Consider the following 23,857-nt stretch of genomic DNA (forward strand, 5'->3'; position numbering starts at 1 on the left):
CTGTGCAATGTAAGTCGGTTTATCACAGTAAATAAGTGTGTGAAGTTTCAATCAATTCCCACAAGTGGTTACTGAGATATCAGCTTACATACAAAAACTTAACCAAATCGGGACGCAGATGCCGACGCATGGGAGAGTCCAATAGCTCTACCTATTTTTGAAATAGTCGAGCTAAAAAGCAAAATTTTACAGAACACATAAATCATTCTACCATTTATAACTTTTCTCTAGTTGAAATTCTTTACTTAAATGTCACAGGTGTTAACATATGTATATTTTTGCAATCTGCTTGAAATTTTGAGTCTTAACATATTCATTGCAACTCTGTGAATGATTTATCTGTAGTGTATTCAACATTACAGCAATCATGAACAGATATAGCATACAGTGTAAACATCTTACATCTTACCATACAATTAACATTGCCAAGAACGAAAGATAAAATACAATTTTACCTAAACCAAGTATTTTTCCATATGTAATCATATTAGGCCCTAGCCTTGGATCATCAAACTTCTCTGCCTTTATCAGTAGTCTCACAATGTCACCAAATATATAGGCGTCATCAAATGATGGTTTGTCTGAGACGGGGAATTTACAGTACACATCTACTGCAGCTAATGGATCTGTTTTTACCAACATGTCAGCTAGTTCAATGTAAGCATCATGAACCTGTCAAATAAAGTCATTTTTATAAATATCAATTATATCATGACAAACGCCAATTATCATTTTCCTAATTATGTCAATTTCAGATATATCAATGAACTAGAAGTTAGACTATTTACAGAGACGCGACATCTAAATTTTTGTACAGTTTAAGAGTATTTATATGTAGGACAGTAGTACACAAATTTACTATATAATCTATACAAAATTAGGAAGTTTTGTGTCTATCCGTTGAACACTATGGAACATCTCCCAAACTGACAGCTAAAATGTGGGTATGGACACATGTGTAATCAAGTTTGTTTACATTTCTATTAATGCAAAACAATTCCTTGGAAATGCTACCAAAATATCAAGTACAGGTCCACAATGAAATAAGAACAGGAATTGGCTTACATAAAACATGAGAATCTCTGATTAACTGGCAAATAACTGAGGATTTTTTCTTTCTGCCAATAGTCGACTGCCTGATTACCTATTTAGAAGTGTTATACCATTAAAAAGAGAGAACGTAACAAATTGGATTGAGCTTAAACATAAATAAGAGCTCTATGGTGGGGCAATGTCGACTGTTTTGATGCTATATTGTGTTAGGAGAAAATGAAGGGTTTGGTTGCACCTAAAAACAAGAGCACCGCCTTGCGGGTGCAGATGCTCATCTGATTTTTTTGTCTCTGTATATTAGAAATATTGTCCTTCCCATGATTTTCTAAGTCCAAAAGGGGCCATAATTCTTGCAAAAGCAATGTAGAGTTATTGTACTTTCTGTACAAAGTCAGCTTTTAATGGCAAATATCTGCTCCAAGTTTTTAAACAATAGCTTTGACTGTTAAGGAGAAAAGTTGACCTAAACGCAAAACTTAACCTAGAAATCGGATATTTTCCAAAAGGGTCCATAATTCTTGCAAAAAGCATGATGGAGTTATGTTTCTTGCTGTACAGAGTCAGTTTTTGATGTTACAAGTGTTGCAAGTTTTAAAGCAATAGCTTTTATAGTTTAGGAGAAAAGCTGACCTAAACGCAATACTTAACCAAGAAATCTGATTTTCTAAGTCCAAAAGGGGCCATAATTCTTGCAAAAAGCAGGATGGAGTTATGTTTCTTGCTGTACAGAGTCAGATATTGATGCTGAACAAGTGTTGCAAGTTTTTAAGCAATAGCTTTGACAGAGAAAAGCTGACCTAAACATAAAACTTAACAAGGCAATGCCAACACAGACGCCGATCAAGTGATGACAATAACTCAAAAAATTAGATGAGCTAAAAATTGTAAAGAAAATAAATTTTGCTGCATCTACAACTTTAGCTTTGAGACAAACCCATGCATTAAAACTTTCACCTTAAAATGGGGCATAATTCATGAAATGCTGTGTAAGAATTAAGGACCGTGCCATATATAATGCGAGTCAAGATGAAGAAGAATAATTTTCGTTATGTCTGAAGCATTCCAAAATTAGAGTGAAACTGCAGAAAAGTTTTAGCTTGAAATTTTCACTGCATGACAAATCTTACCTAGTCTAAAATGGGATGGACTGAAAGATGGACTTGTGGACATAGTGCAAACTTCTAGCCTCGATGCAATAAGAGTCTGGAAACACACTAAGTGTTGATTGCATTTCCATTGCAAAATAAGAATGTCTTCATAAAATTATCATAACACTTTAACTTGGGTCACATAAACACAGCCACATGGGTTTTCCATTAAGGCTCTATTTACAAACTAAATTACCATTATGTGTTTGTAAATAACTAAAACAAAATCAAAGGATGAATCTGTTTCTAATATTACCTCAGGGGACATAGTGATGACCTCATTGTAGTATTTCTGGGCATCTGGAATTTCACTGGCAGCTTTATGCGCTCTAGCCAGTCCCAGCCGTGGATGGTACGACTTCCTGTTGATGGGGGCTGGGCCAGTTGGTGCTGCTGGTTTCGTGGTTTCCTCTACAGGTGCTGGAGGTAGGGTTTCTTGTTTAGGGGCTGCAATAGTTTATCAACAAAATCATACAGGTCATGTCTACAATCTGTTTATTTAACACTGTAAAAATTATTACCATTGTCATAATAATCATTAGTAACAAACACAATATATACCATATTATCTTGATGTTAATGTAAAATGGTGGAAAAACACATGCAACCAGATCTGAACTCAAAACTAGTGCCTCTGACTGTAGTTTCAATACTTGTATGACTGACCTACAATGTATTGGTCAAGTTCAAGATATTCTCATTGTTACAAAACAAAGAAAACTGAAAGTCTAATCACTTTTGTTTTCACAGTTTAACATCACACTGACACAATTATAGGTCATAAAGTGACCTTCCAGCTCTTGAAGTGGAGGAAGAACCCAGCGGCCCCTCTGAATTCTAAACCCCAAGCGAACTTTCAAAGCCACAGCAGTGAGGGGCAAGTGATTCAATGTTAGCCACTTTAAGGAGGTAGGTTACCTTGTTACAAGGGTAAATTCAAATTAGTTGAACCGCAGCATCTTTTTGTATTTCGTGTAATATGAAGTTTTAACTGCTAAAATCTCAGTTTCGTTTGTCTCTGTCCCTTCAAGTTCATTTTTTATCCAGGTTTGAAGAACATGACCCTCCAAAGGTATTTCATATTGAAAGAAGAAGGAAAATACGAATATTTAACACTTTTCAGTGTATTTTAGTTTCATTGATATCCGTAGAAGTCAGCATAATCTATAATTTTACTAGTATGCAAGTTAGCTTTCTAATATAAGCTTAAAATGTATATGTCGCGGGGCTCGTGTTTCCATGGTAACACATTTTCTCTCATTTTTAAACAACTATGTATAACAAGAGGACCATGATGGTCCTGAATCGCTCACCTGTCCCAACATGACCCAGTTTTGAACTGAGTATGACGTCATTTTTTTTCTATTATTTGACATAGTGACCTAGTTTTTGAGCTCATGTGACCCAGTTTTGAACCTGACCTAGATATCATCAAGATGAACATTCAGACCAACTTTCATACAGATCCCATGAAAAATATGGCCTCTAGAGAGGTCTCAAGGCTTTTTCATTATTTGACCTACTGACCTAGTTATTGACGGCACATGACCCAGTTTCAAACTTAAACTAGATATCATCAACGTGAACATTCTGACCAATTTTCATGAAGATCCATTCAAAAGTATGGCCTCTAGAGAGGTCACAAGCTTTTTCTATTTTTAGACCTAATGACCTAGTTTTTGATCGCAGCTGACCCAGTTTCGAAATTATTCTAGATATCATCAAGATGAACATTCAGACCAACTTTCATGCAGATCCCATGAAAAATATGGCCTCTAGAGAGGTCACAAGGTTTTTCTATTATTTGACCTACTGACCTAGTTATTGATGGCACATGACCCAGTTTCAAATTTAAACTAGATATCATCAACGTGAACATTCTGACCAATTTTCATGAAGACCTTGTGAAAAATATGGCCTCTAGAGAGGTCACAAGGTTTTTCTATTTTTAGACCTACTGACCTAGTTTTTAACCACAGTTGACCCAGTTTCGAACTTGGCCTAGATATCATCAAGATGAACATTCAGACCAACCTTCATATAGTTCCCATGAAAAATATGGCTTCTAGAGAGGTCACAAGGTTTTTTTATTATTTGACCTACTGACCTAGTTATTGAAGGCACGTGACCCAGTTTCAAACTTGACCTAGATATCACCAAGGTGAACATTCTGACCAATTTTCATGAAGATCCATTCAAAAGTATGACCTCTAGAGAGGTCACAAGGTTTTTCTATTTTTAGACCTAATGACCTAGTTTTTGACCGCAGCTGACCCACTTTCGAACTTGACCTAGATATCATCAAGATGAACATTCAGACCAACTTTCATACAGATCCCATGAAAAATATAGCCTCTAGAGAGGTCACAAGGTTTTTCTATTATTTGACCTACTGACCTAGTTTTTGAAGGCACGTGACCCAGTTTCGAACTTGATCTAGATATCATCAAGATGAACATTCTGACCAACTTTCATGAAGATCTTTTGAAAAATATGGCCTCTAGAGAGGTCACAAGGTTTTTCTATTTTTAGACCTACTGACCTAGTTTTTGACTGCATGTGACCCAGTTTCGAACTTGACCTAGATATCATCAAGATGAACATTCTGACCAACTTTCATAAAGATCCCATGAAAAATGTGACCTCCAGAGAGGTCACAAGCAAAAGTTTACGCACGGACGGACGCTGCGCGATCACAAAAGCTCACACTGTCACTTTGTGACATGTGAGCTAAAAATAGGGGTTTTCGACGGCTTCAGTGCCATTCTGTTAATGACCAACATGGAATATTTCGGTAATATTATTAGCAAAATACCAAGCACTATACATGGTACCCTATTTTTCTTAAAGTTTAAAGTAACCATGGCAACAGAGATGTTTAAAATGGCTTATATCTTGCTTTTTGTCGTAATTTCTTATAAAATAATATTGAATAAGATTATCTTTCTAGCTGATGTAGCTTTAAAACATATTATTTCTAACGTAAGTTATATTTTCGTGTTATCTGCATTTATTCAAACAAATTTCTAAGCTTAGAATACTTACAGCAGTACCCCTCGTCTGGCATTTTTCATGGAAAAATCGTTCAGCATGCTACTTTTATTCTCATGGATATTGTTGAAATGAAAATAAAAAGCCGAAGCTGTGTTTCTTAAATAGACTAGTGTCAACGCTTTTGAATTTTACATTTAGATACATAGGTCACGGGCTTCGTTTCCATGGTAACATCAATTCAATTCAAGAAACCACAATTTTCTACTGAAATTTGAACAATTTTAGATCTTAGTTTTAGTATATAAGTAACAAATTATCAACGGAACCTGTAAAATAGGTATTACAAATCAAACTGCTAGATTTTTTATTTGAAAATGGCCGTAACAAGTAACCTCTCACCCAACTATATTCCAATAACATTGGTTACCATCATCCATTTTCTTACAATCCGCATAACATTTCAATATAACTACATAAAAGAAGCAAAATATTGATTATTATTCAGAGCAAAAGATTCATAAAAATTTTTTCAGCAAATAATGGTTACTTGAAAATAGTTTGAATAAAGAAAATGCACAGAATTACCTTCTTTCAAGATAAAAGCTATTAATTTTGCGCGGTAACTGACACGTAACGTCATGACGTCATTTTAAGGCAACATTGTTTTGAAGCATTTCTGCGGCAATTTATTCATTATTTCTGCATTATTAAACCATAAAGTGTCAGATCGAAGACAGGTCTATGATTTGTTTTCAGAAGAATGAATATACAAACACATTTAGTTTGTCGTAAACGTTGTCGTAAATCGTCACGTTAGCTTCCGGTTGGACATGCGCACATACAAATATAAAGGTAAACTACCTCCTTAACCACTAAGCCACGGAGTCCCCTAGGTTGCTGTCTGTAAAATACCTAAGTAAGGCATAATTGGAGCAAAAGTATAAAAGAAAATATCTATCATAGTAAAGCCAAATATCAGGTATATAAAATTCTTGTCATACCTTCAGCTGGTGCAGGTGCTTTGGCTCCCGGCTTTGCAGCTGCTGCTCCTCTGGCTGCTGGTGCCCCTCTTGCTGCTGGAGCCTGCAATAAGTTATAAAAGAACAATTCTGTATAACAGAAATACAATATGCTTTCTTTTTTATGTCAATTTATTGTGAGTGAATTCACTGAATATTTGTTGTGGTTCTGTGTATAAACTGACAGTACCAGACTCCATTACAAACGATGACAAAAGGTCTTGTCTGCTAAGGAAATGGGTTCCATTGTGACATGATCACTAAAGTTTTAATTACATTCCAGCTTAAACAAATCTGAAAAAAAAATCTTTATCCATTTCTAGAACAAAATCTTCGCAACAGCTTGGAATATAAATTACTGTAAAAGGCAATTCCTCGCTCGAGGTCAAAAGGGATGAGCAAAATTCTCAAGCTATCCAAGGTTTTGAGTGATCCAAACATAAAGGAATAAAGAAATGTTCGAGCAAGAGGTGTTACACTGTATATTTTAAAATTGTCTGTTATAGAATGTAACAAAATTGCTACCTTAGCAGGTGCACCTCTTGCTGCTGGTGCTGCCTTCGCACCTCGTGCTGCTGCAGCTCCTCCTGAAGTTTGTACAAAATATTCGAACTATAATGCTTCTTTTTGTCAGTCACAACAACAGAATTTATATTAAAGATAAAGACTATCAATATTTCTATTAAAACATATTTGAGAAGCAGATTATCAATAACTAATATTCAAAGTTAGCAACAAGGGTTTCCAATCACACATAGAATAAACATTACATTGTAATAAATTAATGGTGCATAGTAACATCTGCTTTATTTTGTGGCTTTAATTAACTGTTACATTTTTCATATGGTCCAGAGCAAACACTAACCTCTAGCTGCAGGGGCAGGTGTGGTTGCTCCCCTACCCCGGGCAGCCGGAGCACCCCTGGCTGCAGCAGCCCCTCCTCTTGCAGCAGGAGCTCCAGCCTTACCAGCTGGTGCCTTAGCAGGAGCTTTCTTGGCTTCCTCAGCTTTCTTTTTCTCTTCCTCCAGACGAACCTTCTCTTGCCACCATTGCTGATCTATGAAGAGGACAACATTAAGAAACATTAACCCTTCTATAATGAACTTATCCATCTTTCAATTTGAACAGTACCATTAACTGATAAAAGGGGTGCTTACCAAAAAGATACTAACTGAACGGCAAACAGTGCAGATCATGATCTACACTGGTCGCAAAGGCAGACTCAATTGTGTCCAGCATGATACGGGTTAAATGACATATAGCACACTTCTGAAACAGCTGTTTTGTTTGCAATGTCAGACTTAACCAGTTTTACCATACACAGTGCTGCAATCAATGTACTTATTTTATATTTACACATTCTTTATTTAGACATTATGTTGCAAAAAGAAATCAAAGTTTCTCAAGATCATAAAATTGATATTTATATGCAAGTGCCGTTTAAACAATATCTAGGATTAAGAAATACAAGTGTCTTGAGACCATAGAATTAATGATTACACATAAGTGTTTTTAGATAATATGTAGAATTTGTATTTATATGGAAGCATCCTGTAGACAATATGTAGGAATAAGAAATTAATGGTTCTGATGATTAGAGAACTAACATATATCTGGCTGTGTCCTTTATCTATGTGATGAAAAGTGCCTTGGAAAGACAATCAGTCTATTATCAGAGTATTGACCAGATCAAGTCTTACTTTTAATTGTTTCTGGAACATCTCCAGCTGCTGTTTTGCCCTCTAGGCTGATAGAAGTTTGAAATGATGATTTCACATCTGCCAAAAGTTTGGTCGCCTCATCACCTGGGGGTGTATTCTCATAGTGAGCAAACTGCGAGGCACCAAGAAGGTAAACAGCATGACTAGAACATGGTGTGATCTGTATCAACTGTTGGCAGGTCTGTTAAAAAAAAATCAAATTTAGACATTTTAATTTCAGTTTTCAGCATCAGCACTCTAATTATTGTTATAAACACACTGAATGACACCAGATAGGTTCTAGCAAAAAAAAAAAAAAAAAACAAAATCAGAAAAATGGCAAAAAAAATAGTACTTTAGTAATCTTTGCTAAATTTTTCATATCAATAACAAGACTTAGTTAATTAAATCCATGCTGCCTTAGAAAGGTATATACCCATACATTTAGTAATGGCAGCAAACTGCAATAGGATCTTCACTTCTGTTGCTAACTGGAGAAAAGTCAGATTTCCATATTGGATATAGTGTACACAAATTATGTGTAAGGAAGTCTTTTCAAGGGTAGATGAGCATACCAAGATAAGTTCATTTACAACCAAAGAATTTCTTCAAATAACTAGAACAATTCAACCAGTTGGTCACTGAGATCCCAAAATTACTTGTTCAGATGTCTGTTGTATCCTACCTTTTCTTGCAATGACAGTAACTGATCGTTCTGTGGTATGATAGAATGTGTAATGAGTGCTGACAATCTCTCACATCTCTGAACAATCAGCTTAGCATTGGCTGCTTGGTTGGCTGACAAGATCTCTAGGAGATTTGCATGTGCATCAAGAATGACCCATTCAAGTTGTCTGTACATGTCCCCTCGAGAAATAAACGGCAACATCTGTGTTGCCAGTAATGCTGCACTGAAAAACAATTTTAAATTTGGTTTATACTTGATTCAGTTCAACTTTGAAATAATTTTAAAGTTACCTTGTGAGGTTGCAGGGTAAAGATCCCTAACAGATGCAATGCTTGGAGCCAACAATCTGTAGTTATACCAGCCAAGACACACACAATTGAATACTTAGCATGACCAGAAATTAATACATAACTAATCAAATGAGTCATCTTTTTCACTGGTGCATAGGATTGAGAGACCACCAATTTAGCTCAATGGAGCCTATGAAATGAGAAATTGAGAGTTTGATTCCCTGATCTGAGCCAATTTAACAGGCAATATGTCAGTCATTTACAATCACTGATTCTGGAAAAAAAACGTTGTGAGTTACTTATGGAAAACAAATCAGTAGTGGTATAGATTCCATGGCTGCGGCTTAGATTAACTGGCTACCTTAAAGTTTATGAAATTGAAACTCTGTTAAAAAAGCACTGGACTATTTGCTTTAGGAAAAATCAAGCATATTGCACCTATTGATAAGAACATACTTGTGAAATATATCCTCCGGTGACATAGCCTCTTTAATATCTGCATTCTGTTTCAGTAATCGTCCTAGTTGAATAAAACCTCGCATCAGATGCACATTTGTGGGCTGCATCAAATTTTCTGCTCGCAAAATTGGCACAACATAACTGTAATGTAATGCTAATATATTTCATAATTAATGCACATAAAATTTAAGGTAGTTCTGCACGTCTGATAAACCGGAAATGATGGCGAAATGTTATTTATCCGGAAAACGTAGAATAAAGCCTGGATTTGGCGTACGGAAATAAAAATCATATTATGAATCCAATGCAACTCATGAGTAATATATACTGGCACTATATTCCTAAAGATAAAATATGATATCAAAACATCTGACACTTGAAATTAGCTTTAAATGTGCTGTTCACTTTAATCAAGTGAAATATCTAAAAAAAAAAAAAAGGCACAGGGACCTATACATTTTATTTTACCACATTATAGATCATATGTTTATTTACGACTGTGAGAAGTTTCATTAAAATCTACATTGTAGAAAAATTTCTATTCCTGAAAATTTTATGAAAATTGTGATTTACCCATAAACTCCCATTATGAAAAATTGTGCGAGGTCCAAATTTTTCAAATCAAATAGCAAAAAATCAAGCACATGACCTTTCTTTTTTATTTACCAAATTTTCTAAATATATTCTGAAGTTTTGAAAAATCAAGGTTTTAAACAAATTCTACATTGTAGAAAAAATTTCTATCCGAACGTGCAGAACTACCTTAAACTTGTGTTAACAACAAAAAAAATTCTGTTACTAAAACCACCTTTGATGAAAATACTTATTACAAATGGAAGACTATTTTTCCATTATGACTTAATGCCTGTAGAACAAATGTGTTTCTTTTTTTAGTAATTAAATGTGTAATTAATGATGTAGCGCAGTAAAAAAAGAAATCAATAATTAAAATATGATGAGGGAAATGTTAATATAATAATACATTATGAATTCTGGTCAACAGAACAATACACTTCTTTCTTAGATATGACATAGTGATCAACATTCTTTGTTCAGTGACCCACCTTAGACAGTTATTAGTAACGGTCATTATTTCAAATGATGATTGACATGTTTCTGATAAAAAGTTTCACAAAATTCATCTTGCTGACATTAATTTGGCCATGAAATATAAAGGGCTACCTCTGTATAATCACACTGGAAGATGGAAACTTTTGTTGTACAGATGTTGTTGCTATGATGAGGCGAATTTATATGTGTAATAGAGTTCCGCTTAAGCCAGTGCTAGGTGGCATGAGAGGTGTTGCACATTTCATTACCTCTCATGAACAGACTCAATCAAACCGAGTCTGTATTTTTCTTCTTGGTTGCATTCTATGCTTCCAAAGGATCTTTTTACAGATTTTATTATCAACACATTGGTCAATTTGGAAAAATAACATCTGAAATTGTGGCAATGTATTTCCTCTTCTGACATATTAGGAGACTGAAGTTCTTAAATAAAAAGAAGTAAAAGTACCTTTCGGGCTCATGGCTCATTGACTGTTTTGTTCTCTCTGTCATTAATGTTTCAAATGCCTCAAGGAGGTAAAGGACACTCTCTTTCACTCTAGCACCTGGTCCATCTTTCTTCAAGGCAAGAGCAAGACCTAAATAAAACCTGAAATATAGTTCAAAATATCATCTGTTCAATTGTTTTTGAATTTAACTCCATTTTTCAACAGTATTTCAGTTACATAATAGCTGGCAGTTAACATAACCAATGTTTCTGAATTCTGTAGAAGTACTTACATGTTCTCCACAATTAACAGCGGACATCTCCACACGAATCAGAGGTGGAGGAAAACATCACAGAGAACATATGCCTCATCTAGGGATCAAACTCCCAGCCCCATTATCCACTCCCTACTATAGCAATATCCATAGTTCTACCAGTACAAAAATTTTAACTGCCTGCAGGAGTTTCATTATTGAAGTAGAAGGTGGAAATTGCGAAGGAGAGCAGGGTCTTGGGGTCCTCCCATTAATAACTTAATTTGCTGCAGGGAAAGAAGCTATGGCTTTAGAACACAAAAGCTTGGGGAAATCCCTGTCCCCCAAACCTTTATAATTAAACCCCTGTGCCTGATGCAGAAAAGGGCAGCAAAGACAAAATTAACAAGAGCGCCGCCAAGCGGGGCAATATACACCCAAAGGGTTACATCAGAGGATAGGTGCAAAATTTAAAAAACTTGACTGTTGAAGCCCAAAGGACAGGAACAAGAAAGGGAAGAAATTCCAAAAAAATTCTAAGTCCTCAAAAAAATCCTTACCAGGTACAGGTATGTCAAAATACACCTAAAATTTTTAGGTAACATCCATGTTGTACCACAGAAAAGTGGTCTCGGTTTTTCCCTATGGCCAATAATAAAAAAGTTTGAAAATAAGCTATTTATAGTGACATAAAAGAGAAGTAATTCAAAAAATTCTATTGTAAGTGAACAAAAAAGGGATCTGCCGAATAAAAACAAGAGCACTGCAATGCAGAACAATATATACAAAGCAAAGTCATATATGACCTTTGACCCCTAAGTGTGACCCTGACCTTGAAGCGAGTCATCCGAAACATGCGCTCTGCACGTCGTTTCAGTGTGGTGAACATTTGTGCCAAGATTCTTTGAAATCCTTCAAGCAGTTCAAGAGTTACAGAGCGGACACGAAACAAACTGATATGACCTTTGACCCCCAAGTGTGACCTTGACCTTGAAGTGAGACATCCAAAACATGCGCTCTGCACGTCGTCTCTGTGTGGTGAACATTTCTGTCAAGTTTCTTTGAAATTCTTCAAGGGGTTCAAGAGTTACAGAGTGGACACGAAATTGCTAACGGACGGACGGATAGATGGACACCGGGGGTATAACATAATATGTCCCTTCGGGCATATAATAAACAAGTCCTCTGAAACACTCATAAATTAAACAAGAATGCCAGACTGTCCCAAAATACGCCCGTCTAAATATTCAGTTAAGTATCATAAAGGTAATAATGTTGATGTTGTATGCCTTGTTAACCCAAACCAAGAGTAAGAAGGAATCAAGGTATTTGTGAGGTTCCATGTGGGATGAAATTGACAATCAGATCATGAGGTTCCATGTGGGATGAAATTGACAATCAGATCAAAACTGTTTGAATGGACAAGGCTAATTTTGCATATTTCGAGTAATTCAAGGGCCATAATGTGAGAGTGCCTAGGGGGATTTGGGTAGTTATCAAACTTGGCCGAGATATTATGCCAAAACCTTGTCACCAAGTTTGGTGAAGATCGGATGAAAACTGTTTCAGGGCGGACAAGGCTAAATTCGCAGTTTTCCCCGAGTAATTCAAAGGCCATTATATCCAAGAGTGCCTGGGGCGATTTGAGTGGTTATCGAACTTGGCTGAGATATTATGCACACAAACATTGCAAGTTTATTTGATGAAGATCGGATGAAAACTGTTTGACTTAGAGAGCGGACATGCTTTTGGACGCCGCCCGCCCGCCCGCCATGGGTGTTCACATAAAGAAAGATAAAAATTCAAACCTACCAAGCTGTTCTTAAATCTCTAATCACGTACAGCAAGTACAGCCCAAATGATGTTCAAATAAATTCTGTGAAATCATTTATTTTTGTTGTGGACTAATTTTCATAGAACACTTCGGGTACTGAATCCTCGGAATTTAATGCACAAATTTATATGCTTGTTTTTGCCTAAACCATGACATTTTTGGTCCACAAAATTAAATGATTTCACAGTAATCAAGATTAAACAAGAGGGTCATGATGACCCTGGATCGCTCACCTAAGTAATGTGAGCTACATGTTTCAAATGTCAAACTGATGCTAAAATATTAAGAAAGTAGGTCAGTAGGTCACATTCATGGTCACTGAAAGTCGTTTTTAAGATCGGTGTGCAAAACTGTACAAGAAAGTAGATCAGTAGGTCAAGGTCACAGTCAGGTGACCCCTAATTACTTGGGGTCATCAGGTAATTATAATTAAACAGGAAATATGATCTGATAATTTTTGAAGTATTTTTTCATATATAACTCATATAACAAGTGACCCCCAGGGCTCTTTTCACCCCAGGGGCATAATTTGAATAATCTTGTTAGAGAACCAAAAGGCAATGCTACATACCAAAAGGCCTAGGTCTTGTGTTTTCAGACAAGAAGATTTTTAAAGTTTTTTCCTATATAAGTCTATGTCAAACTTGGGACCCTTGGGGCGGGGCCTCTTTTAACCCCAGGGGCACAATTTGAACAATCTTCATAGAGGACCATTAGATGATGTCACATGGCAAATATCAAGGCTCTACGCCGTGCGGTTTTGCACAAGAAGATTTTTAAAGTTTTTCCTTTCTGTTGCCATGGCAACCAGAGTTCTGCATGGAATTCAATTCTTTGAAAAATTTTGAAAGGGGGCCACCCAAGGATCATTTCCGTGAAGTTTGGTGTAATTCTGCCCAGTGGTTTTCAAGAAGATTTTTTTAGAAAATGTTGACGGACGGACGACACACGACGGACATTGAGCGGTCACAAAAGCTCACCATGGTGAGCTAAAAATGTTAATAAAATAAACCTAGAGAGTTGATGATTGGCATTCCAGTTGAGACTTGTTTCCAACCGTTTGACAGCATCGTCATAGTTACCCTGCACTACCAACATACGTCCTACATGGAAGTTGAACAAAGCTTTTGCCTCATCACATGCTAAAGCATCCATGTACTTAAGATATGCCTGACCCAGGGGCGACTCCTCATCAGTAGCTTTCTGTGCTGCTGCACCTTCCTACATCAGAAATGAAATTAACCAATCAAGTCAAAAGGAGTCTAATAATTACTACATGACCCCTTCAATAAATCATGATTCATAGTCTGTGCAATAAATCAGTGTATAATTCAGTTATAATATTTGCTGGGTTTAGGTCTAAACTTGGTTGACCTCCAGCAATAGTTCTAACAACTGACCAGCAAGCCCTTCAATAAGTGTTTTTACTGTAGCACTAAGTAGTTCTTAGAGATGATCAGACTATGCACACACTAAACTACTGTATAACATTTTTTTAAAGTCAAAATGCAATATCTACTTGGTCAGTGAAGAAAAAATTAATATCAGCTATATAATAAAAGCACTGCTATGATTGTGTACAGGTAGTAACTATGTCAGCCGTAATTAAACTAAGTGGTAAAAAAAGCTGTTGTTGTTTTCATAACCTGTGGCATTGAACTGATGTCTGTAGTCTTCTGGGACGTTAAATCACTATTTTCAATTTAAGTATTTAATATCTTGTAACTTGATTGAATTGTATTTGCGTACTTAAAGCCTACAGCAAAACACTGTATTTTATCAGTAGATATCAGCTTCTCATGAACTATTTTGTCTAAATCTTACCTCTAAATCAATCACTGAAAAACTGTTTTTACTTTCAGGTTTCAGCAAGACAAGATAAAAACAATAATAAGTTCATTAATGTGTACTGAATAGAAAGGAATTAGTGAGAACAACAAGAAGCTGCGTTCAATAAACGCTTGATGCCCCCGGTGGCATCCTTGTCGATACAAAGCAACCTAAGTCCAAAATGAGGTCAAGGTCAAACTGAGGTCAGGTGATGTCTGAAGATGAGGAATGGTCACAGGTTACATCTGCATTAGTATCAAGTCATTCTAGTAAGGGGTATTGATGCTAGATGAAATGGTCCCATTTGGTTTACCTCGTATGGACGGACGAACGGAAGGACGGACAGGACAATCACTATATGCCTCCCGCATCAGTAGATGCCGGGGGCATAAAAAATCTGAAGAAGGTATTAAATAACATTACAGTCATCTTGTCTTTCAAAGACACAAAAGTGACTTTTTACCTGTGATGCCTGTTTTGATTTCCACTGATACAGTTCCATAACATGATCTGCCTTTGATGACTGGCCAGAACTTATCAAGCTGTGATACTCCATGTCTATAGCTTTCAGTTGTAGGGGTAGCGGTGCTGTGGGCTCTACCCCATGTATTTTACAGATGGCATTACATTCATCATCCTTGGAGCTCTCGGCTGCTTGCAGGTTTAGGGACGGAAGGTCATCATGACTCTGCAAAATAAATGTCACCCCTTTCTCTGTATTCAGAAAAAATGCAATTCCCTTTGGGGTGCATATAATGCCAAATTAAGCAGAATGGTATATACCAGTAAGTATAAATGTGATCTAACATTTTTGCTCAGTTTCTTACCATTGCTTTTGACAATTTCAATCATGACTCCAAATTGTGTTGAATGACTATAGATTCAGTCATTAATCACTTCATGAAAGATAGCACAAGGTGAACTGATCAAGGACTAAGCTCAAGATCTAAGGGTTTACAGTCAAATGATATGGCTAAATTGGCAATGTTTGCCTAAAGTCAACTCAAAATTTTGGTATTTTCCAGTGTCCCTTGCAACTAAAACACTTAAAATGCTTGAATTTAGTAAGACTGTGAAAGACATCCAATCATCATTTTACTACCTACTTATTTTAATATACAAAATAGAAAAGTACCATCTCAGGCACTCACTCTTTTGTTATACCCACCTCCTTTTTCAATCCAAATATGTCTTCTATATAATATTTCTCCTCTAACAGAATTCCTAACTGTAAATGAAGGTTGGCATCTTTGGGTTTAACTTTTACGGCAGTGGCATAACAATAAATAGCTTGCTGTAGGTAGTCCATTGGAGACTCTCCATCTGGCCACTGCCTCGAACTACCTAAAATCAAAAACATGTTATTTATAATGTTTAAAACCTATAATATTACTTATTTTAGTAATATTACAGGTACAAGCTTTCAAGTAGTCAAAATTTAAGTTTCTACAGAAGGGTTATCCATAACAGATGAAATTTTTGAGCAATCAGGAAATACTGCCCTTGCAGACTCACAGAGAACTCCACGGACTTGTAGTTCAAACCTCCTACTACCTAACTTTTCAGGCATGTTTACAGATGTTTATATAGCTAAAAAAATATTCTGAGAATTTTTAACATAATTATAGCTTTTTATGTTGACTGCTAACAACAATAGTTGGCTCAAAACTCCCATTTGCCTGCATTTTAAAAGTGATTCTGAAATTCAGTTTTTTGTTTCTACATCATGTATTGAGCCTTGGCTGATTAAGGATGAAATATCTTACTAGGTTTAGGCAGTGCAGAAAAATAGCTCTTCAGTTCATCTTTGGCAGTGGTGACCAGCTTGTCTGCACTGGTCTCTCCAAACACCTGCTGTAAACTCTTCTCCCATTTACGTTGCTAAAACACACACAGTAAAGACAGTAAAATACAGGTAAATTGAAGAACAAAGTCTTTCCTAATTATGTTTTTCCTGATCAGGACTTGTCTTTTTCTCTTCTTAAATTATCATTGAATGTGGCTGTTATAAAGAAATGGTTAAAAATACTGAAAAATAAAATGTATTGATTACCATCATACTCTTAATAGAATCACTTTGTCGGAATTTAGGATTAACATTTTCTTGGCGACATTGCATTTTCGCTGGTTCTTCCCAGGCAAGATACAACTAGCATTACATTGTATCTAGTAACTACACTGAAATGATACAGAAGAATGTAATAAAACTATAATTAAGAAGAAAAATTAAAATCTCACCTCAAGAAAAAATCTTGAATTTTTTTTTAAAATCTCACCTCAACTTTATGATTTACTGGTGCATTGATATCCTTAAACCTGTCTTTGGGATCCTGAAAAATGTTTTAAATGTACAAAAATATTAGACAGCAAAGAAACACTCCATAAACTGTGTGCAATAAAAGTTAGTTTGGAGACCTGTCTCACAATTCCATCATCTGATTGGTTGATTCTAAGCTCAGCTAAAATTGACTAATAACAGTTTTGTGTTCTTAAATTGCAATAGTCTTCAATTTCATAGTAATATGTCCATAAATTATCCAACAATAAATGTCTTTGTTAACAGGCTTTTATCAAGATTAAAGACTTGTGACACATTTTGGCAGAGATTGAAGTCTAGAACCACTAACTGTGACAAGCAAAAGTTACATCATTTTTCAAAGAAAACTTGAACTTTAAGCATATTGACATGCTGACACTGTATTTACTGTAGAACAGATAACATTTGTGATATTTTTGATTATGTTAATATTCAAAGTGACAAACGTGTTTAAAACACTTGTGGATGATTAGCTGCATTATATTCATAAGTATTTCTTACTCCGAATCGCTATTTCTTGTCATGGCAATAATTATGTCTAATTCTATACAAGAGGACCATGATGGTCCTGAATCGCTCACCTCTTCCCACATGACCCAGTTTTGAGTATGACGTCGTTTTTTCTATTATTTGACATAGTGACCTAGTTTTTGAGCTCATGTGACCCAGTTCTGAACTTGACCTAGATATTATCGGGATAAAAATTCTGACCAATTTTCATTAAGATCCATTGAAAAATATGGTCTCTAGAGAGGTCACAAGGTTTTTCTATTATTTGACCTATTGACCTAGTTTTCGAAGGTACGTGACCCTTATTTGAATTTTATCTAGATATCATCAAGGTGAACATTCTCACTAATTTTCATGAAGATCTCATGAAAAATATGGCCTCTAGAGAGGTCACAAGGTTTTTCTACTTTTATATCTACTGGCCTAGTTTTTGACCGCACATGACCCAGTTTCGAAACTGACCTAGATATCATCAAGATGAATATTCAGACCAACTTTCATACAGATCCCATGAAAAGTATGGCCTCTAGAGAGGTCACAAGGTTTTTTTATTATTTGACCTACTGACCTAGTTTTTTAAGGCACGTGACCCAGTTTCAAACTTGACCTAGATATCATCAAGTTGAACATTCTGACCAATTTTCATGAAGATCCATTCAAGGGTATGGCCTCTAGAGAGGTCACAAGGTTTTTCTATTTCAAGACCTACTGACCTAGTTTTTGAACGCAGTTGACCCAGTTCCAAACTTGACCTATATATCATCAAGATAAACATTCAGACCAACTTTCATACAGATCCCATGAAAAATATGGCCTCTAGAGAGGTCACAACGTTTTTTCATTATTTGACCTTCTGACCTACTTTTAGACGGCACGTGACCCACTTTCGAACTTGGTCTAGATATCATCAAGATGAACATTCTGACCAATTTTTATGGAGACCCATTCACAAGTATGGCCTCTAGAGAGGCCACAAGGTTTTTCTATTTTTAGACCTACTGACCTAGTTTTTGACCGCACATGACCCTGTTTCGAACTTGACCTAGATATCATTAAGATGAACATTCAGACCAACTTTCATACAGATCCCTTGAAAAACATGGCCTTTAGAGAGGTCACAAGGTTTTTCTATTTCAAGACCTACTGACCTAGTTTTTGATGGCATGTGACCCACTTTCGAACTTGACCTAGATATCATCAAGATGAACATTCAGACCAACTTTCATACAGATCCCATGAAAAATATTGCCTCTAGAGAGGTCACAAGGTTTTTCTATTATTTGACCTACTGACCTAGTTTTTGAAGGCACGTGACCCACTTTCGAACTTGACCAAGATATCATCAAGGTGAACATTCTGACTAATTTTCATGAAGATCACATGAAATATATGGCCTCTAGAGAGGTCACAAGGTTTTTCTATTTTTAGACCTACTGACCTAGTTTTTGACCGCAAGTGACCCAGTTTCGAACTTGACCTAGATATCATCAAGATGAACATTCAGACCAACTTTCATACAGATCCCATGAAAAATATGGCCTTTAGAGAGGTCACAAGGTTTTTCTATTATTTGACCTAATGACCTAGTTTTTGACGGCACGTGACCCAGTTTCGAACTTGACCTAGACATCATCAAGATGAACGTTCTGACCAATTTTCATGAAGATCTTGTGAAATATATGGCCTCTAGAGAGGTCACAAGGTTTTTCTATTTTTAGACCTACTGACCTAGTTTTTGATGGCACATGACCCAGTTTCGAACTTGACCTAGATATCATCAAGGTGAACATTCTGACCAATTTTCATGAAGATCTTGTGAAATATATGGCCTCTAGAGAGGTCACAAGGTTTTTCTATATTTAGACCTACTGACCTAGTTTTTGATGGCACGTGACCCAGTTTCGAACTTGACCTAGATATCATCAAGATGAACATTCTGACCAACTTTCATAAAGATCCCATGAAAAATGTGACCTCTAGAGTGGTCACAAGCAAAAGTTTACGGACGCACGCATGCACGGACGGACGACGGACGCCGCGTGATCACAAAAGCTCACCTTGTCACTTTGTGACAGGTGAGCTAAAAATCGCGACATAAACATGATAAAACAAGAGCTGTTAGCTGACAGCGCGCTCGACTGTTCTCAGTGCTTGATAGTATAATATAAGCTATGAGTAAAACTTTAACATTACAATAAGCATATTCTAAGTCGAAAAGGGGCCATAATTCAGTCAAAATGCTTGATAGAGTTGCCTCCTCCTTTTTACAGACTGGGGTCATGATGGTAAACAAGTATGCAAAATATCAAAGCAATATCTCAATGGACTTTGAAAATATTTGGGGTGGTACGCAAACTTTAACATTTGTGTGACGCTCACGCTAACGTTCACGCCGGGGCGAGTAGGATAGCTCCCCTATTCTTCGAATAGTCGAGCTAAAAAGTATCAACCTTGCAGTGTATCGTAATAAACAACACAGAATTAACATAAAAACAATAAAGAACTTACTTCAACTTTTGGTGTAACATTACATTTGGCAATCTGTGCTCCAAGATCAGAAAACTTGCAACTCTCTGATGTACCTGCATTTCAAAAAAAAAATATATACATATATATCAATCCAGTATATAAGAGGTTGCCTAAAAATCAAGTAAAAGATTTTTTGAAATATTTTCAAGTATGCATCAAAAGTTATATGTCAACTTACAGTTTAATTTATACTACACAAAGTGAAACAAGAGGACCATGATGGTCCTGAATCGCTCACCTCTTCCCACATGACCCAGTTTTGAGTATGACGTCGTTTTTTCTATTATTTGACATAGTGACCTAGTTTTTGAGCTCATGTGACCCAGTTTTGAACTTGACCTAGATATTATCAAGATAAAAATTCTGACCAATTTTCATGAAGATCCATTGAAAAATATGGTCTCTAGAGAGGTCACAAGGTTTTTCTATTATTTGTCCTATTGACCTAGTTTCCAAAGGTACGTGACCCTGTTTTCAACTTTACCTAGATATCAAGGTGAACATTCTCACTAAGACCGCACGTGACCCAATTTCGAAACTGACCTAGATATCATCAAGGTGAACATTCAGATCAATTTTCATGAAGATCCATTGAAAAATATGGCCTCTAGAGAGGTCCAAAGATTTTTCTAATTTTAGACCTACTGACCTAGTTTTTGACCGCTGTTGACCCAGTTTCAAACCTGACCTAGATATCATCAAGATGAACATTCAGAACAACTTTCATACAGATCCCATGAAAAGTATGGCCTCTAGAGAGGTCACAAGGTTTTTTTATTATTTGACCTACTGACCTAGTTTTTTAAGGCAGTGACCCAGTTTCAAACTTGACCTAGATATCATCAAGGTAAACATTCTGACCAATTTTCATGAAGATCCATTCAAGGGTATGGCCTCTAGAGAGGTCACAAGGTTTTTCTATTTCAAGACCTAATGACCTAGTTTTTGATCGCAGTTGACCCAGTTTCAAACTTGACCTATATATCATCAAGATAAACATTCAGACCAACTTTCATACAGATCCCATGAAAAATATGGCCTCTAGAGAGGTCACAACGTTTTTTCATTATTTGACCTACTGATCTACTTTTTGATGGCATGTGACCCACTTTCGAACTTGACCTAGATATCATCAAGATGAACATTCTGACCAATGTTTATGGAGATCCATTCACAAGTATGGCCTCTAGAGAGGTCACAAGGTTTTTCTATTTTTAGACCTACTGACCTAGTTTTTGACCGCACATGACCCTGTTTCGAACTTGACCTAGATATCATGAAGATGAACATTCAGACCAACTTTCATACAGATCCCATGAAAAATATGGCCTTTAGAGAGGTCACAAGGTTTTTCTATTATTTGACCTACTGACCTTGTTTTTGACGGCACGTGACCCACTTTCGAACTTGACCTTCATATCATCAAGATGAACATTCAGACCAACTTTCATACAGATCCCATGAAAAATATGGCCTCTAGAGAGGTCACAAGGTTTTTCTATTATTTGACCTACTGACCTAGTTTTTGCGGGCACGTGACCCACTTTCGAAATTGACCTAGATATCATCAAGGTGAACATTCTGACCAATTTTCATGAAGATCTCATGTAATATATGGCCTCTAGAGAGGTCACAAGGTTTTTCTATTTTTAGACCTACTGACCTAGTTTTTGACCGCACGTGACCCAGTTTCGAACATGACCTAGATATCATCAAGATGAACATTCAGACCAACTTTCATACAGATCCCATGAAAAATATGGCCTCTAGAGAGGTCACAAGGTTTTTCTATTATTTGACCTACTGACCTAGTTTTTGAAGGCACGTGACCCAGTTTCGAACTTGACCTAGATATCATCAAGGTGAACGTTCTGACCAATTTTCATGAAGATCTTGTGAAATATATGGCCTCTAGAGAGGTCACAAGGTTTTTCTATTTTTAGACCTACTGACCTAGTTTTTGATGGCACGTGACCCAGTTTCGAACTTGACCTAGATATCATTAAGGTGAACATTCTGACCAACTTTCATAAAGATCCCACGAAAAATGTGGCCTTTAGAGAGGTCACAAGGTTTTTCTATTATTTGACCTACTGACCTAGTTTTTGATGGCATGTGACCCAGTTATGAATCTGACCTAGATATCATCAAGGTGAACGTTCTGACCAATTTTCATGAAGATCTTGTGAAATATATGGCCTCTAGCGAGGTCACAAGGTTTTTCTATTTTTAGACCTACTGACCTAGTTTTTGATGGCACGTGACCCAGTTTCGAACTTGACCTAGATATCATCAAGGTGAACATTCTGACCAATTTTCATGAAGATCTTGTGAAATATATGGCCTCTAGAGAGGTCACAAGGTTTTTCTATTTTTAGACCTACTGACCTAGTTTTTGAAGGCACGTGACCCAGTTTCGAACTTGACCTAGATATCATCAAGATGAACATTCTGACCAACTTTCATAAAGATCCCATGAAAAATGTGACCTCTAGAGTGGTCACAAGCAAAAGTTTACGGACGGACGGACGCACGACGGACACCGCACGATCACAAAAGCTCACCTTGTCACTTTGTGACAGGTGAGCTAAAAATATATTATGTGCAGTATGTTCCTTGCTTAAACACCTTTTATTATTAAAATTATTTTTTTCAAAACTGATACATTTTAAAAGAATAATTAGATACACCGGTATACAATTCATCATGTACCGTTGGCAGTCAATGGACACCAGGACTGGTATAAAAGTAATAACTTACCGCCTTATCCTTCATAACTACAAATAATTACTTTTAACAAAGCATGGTGCATAACATGCTGAAACATCCTCTAAGACAAAGATACACAAATAAAGACAATACTATTCTTGTATACCACATACACCAGCTGATAATTCTAAATTTCTTATGTATGTTTACATTTCATCCTTGATTATCTGTGAAACAGGTATACTAGCTCCCTAGCAGCTGATGTAACAAAATGTTGAAACACTTAAAAAGCCGTTATAAAACACTTACCACCATAAGTTAGAGGTACACATGCAGTTGTTGCACTCATCTTTTTGTCTAGTTCAAAATCTTCAATCCTCCAATCAGATTCAAGAGCAGTATCATTGATTGGATCAAACTTGGATGTCTTTGTAAACTCATCAATGATTGGTGCAGAGAATGTGTGTCTCGGATCACTGTTCCTGATGGTGATTGGTCGATATAAAGTGCTCAGAGAAATAGGATCTTCGTATTGCAAAGCAACAGCAGGATCTACAATTTTAACATGACGAGGTAGTTGCTTGCGTGTAACACAGATGCAGTATTTCTACAATGAAAATGTGTAATAATGACATTTATATTGGTTCATAATATAAATTCTCTGTTTAGTTCAGCATATTTCATATAATATCTATCAGAAGTCAATACATTAAGCACTAGACTAGACATTTTATTTAAGTCCTAAACAGCAACAATAATAATAAATTATTGTCAACAGAACAGTGTAATATACTGCCGTGGATAAGCAAACATGGCAAGGTGAAGGGAAACAGCTGCAAACAGTCAATCAACTTTGACTCCCTAGCAGAGCACATCTTAATTAAGGTGATGTTGACCAATTCAGGCACTACTTTGATCACCATATCCTTTTTTAACTGTAGCAGTTCAGTTTGCAATACTGGTATTACACCAAGGAACTCTGTTAGCTACCTACACACCATACCATAGCTGATACAGGAAAAGCT

The 23,857-nt window shown here is 36.3% G+C and overlaps 1 protein-coding gene across 1 annotated transcript in view; it reads right to left on the reverse strand.

The window, feature by feature from the left end:
- Window positions 1-455: 455 nt before the first annotated feature.
- LOC128552163 (uncharacterized) overlaps window positions 456-23,857 on the reverse strand; it is a gene marked incomplete at its 3' end in the record, with an annotated part of 28,653 nt that continues 5,251 nt past the window's right edge. Inside the window, exons 4-19 of the mRNA XM_053533184.1 lie at window positions 23,142-23,439; window positions 20,103-20,176; window positions 17,044-17,097; window positions 16,534-16,648; window positions 15,936-16,111; window positions 15,231-15,455; window positions 13,950-14,158; window positions 10,871-11,011; window positions 9,349-9,492; window positions 8,600-8,825; window positions 7,915-8,116; window positions 7,080-7,271; window positions 6,740-6,801; window positions 6,197-6,278; window positions 2,458-2,648; window positions 456-672 (exon numbers count right to left, since the gene is read on the reverse strand). Of these exons, the coding sequence (XP_053389159.1) occupies window positions 456-672; window positions 2,458-2,648; window positions 6,197-6,278; window positions 6,740-6,801; window positions 7,080-7,271; window positions 7,915-8,116; window positions 8,600-8,825; window positions 9,349-9,492; window positions 10,871-11,011; window positions 13,950-14,158; window positions 15,231-15,455; window positions 15,936-16,111; window positions 16,534-16,648; window positions 17,044-17,097; window positions 20,103-20,176; window positions 23,142-23,439 (2,608 nt within the window). The remainder of the gene's footprint in view (window positions 673-2,457; window positions 2,649-6,196; window positions 6,279-6,739; window positions 6,802-7,079; window positions 7,272-7,914; window positions 8,117-8,599; window positions 8,826-9,348; window positions 9,493-10,870; window positions 11,012-13,949; window positions 14,159-15,230; window positions 15,456-15,935; window positions 16,112-16,533; window positions 16,649-17,043; window positions 17,098-20,102; window positions 20,177-23,141; window positions 23,440-23,857) is intronic.

The sequence above is a fragment of the Mercenaria mercenaria genome, unplaced genomic scaffold, assembly GCF_021730395.1.
Source record: "Mercenaria mercenaria strain notata unplaced genomic scaffold, MADL_Memer_1 contig_2096, whole genome shotgun sequence".
Classification (NCBI taxonomy): Eukaryota; Metazoa; Mollusca; class Bivalvia; order Venerida; family Veneridae; genus Mercenaria; species Mercenaria mercenaria.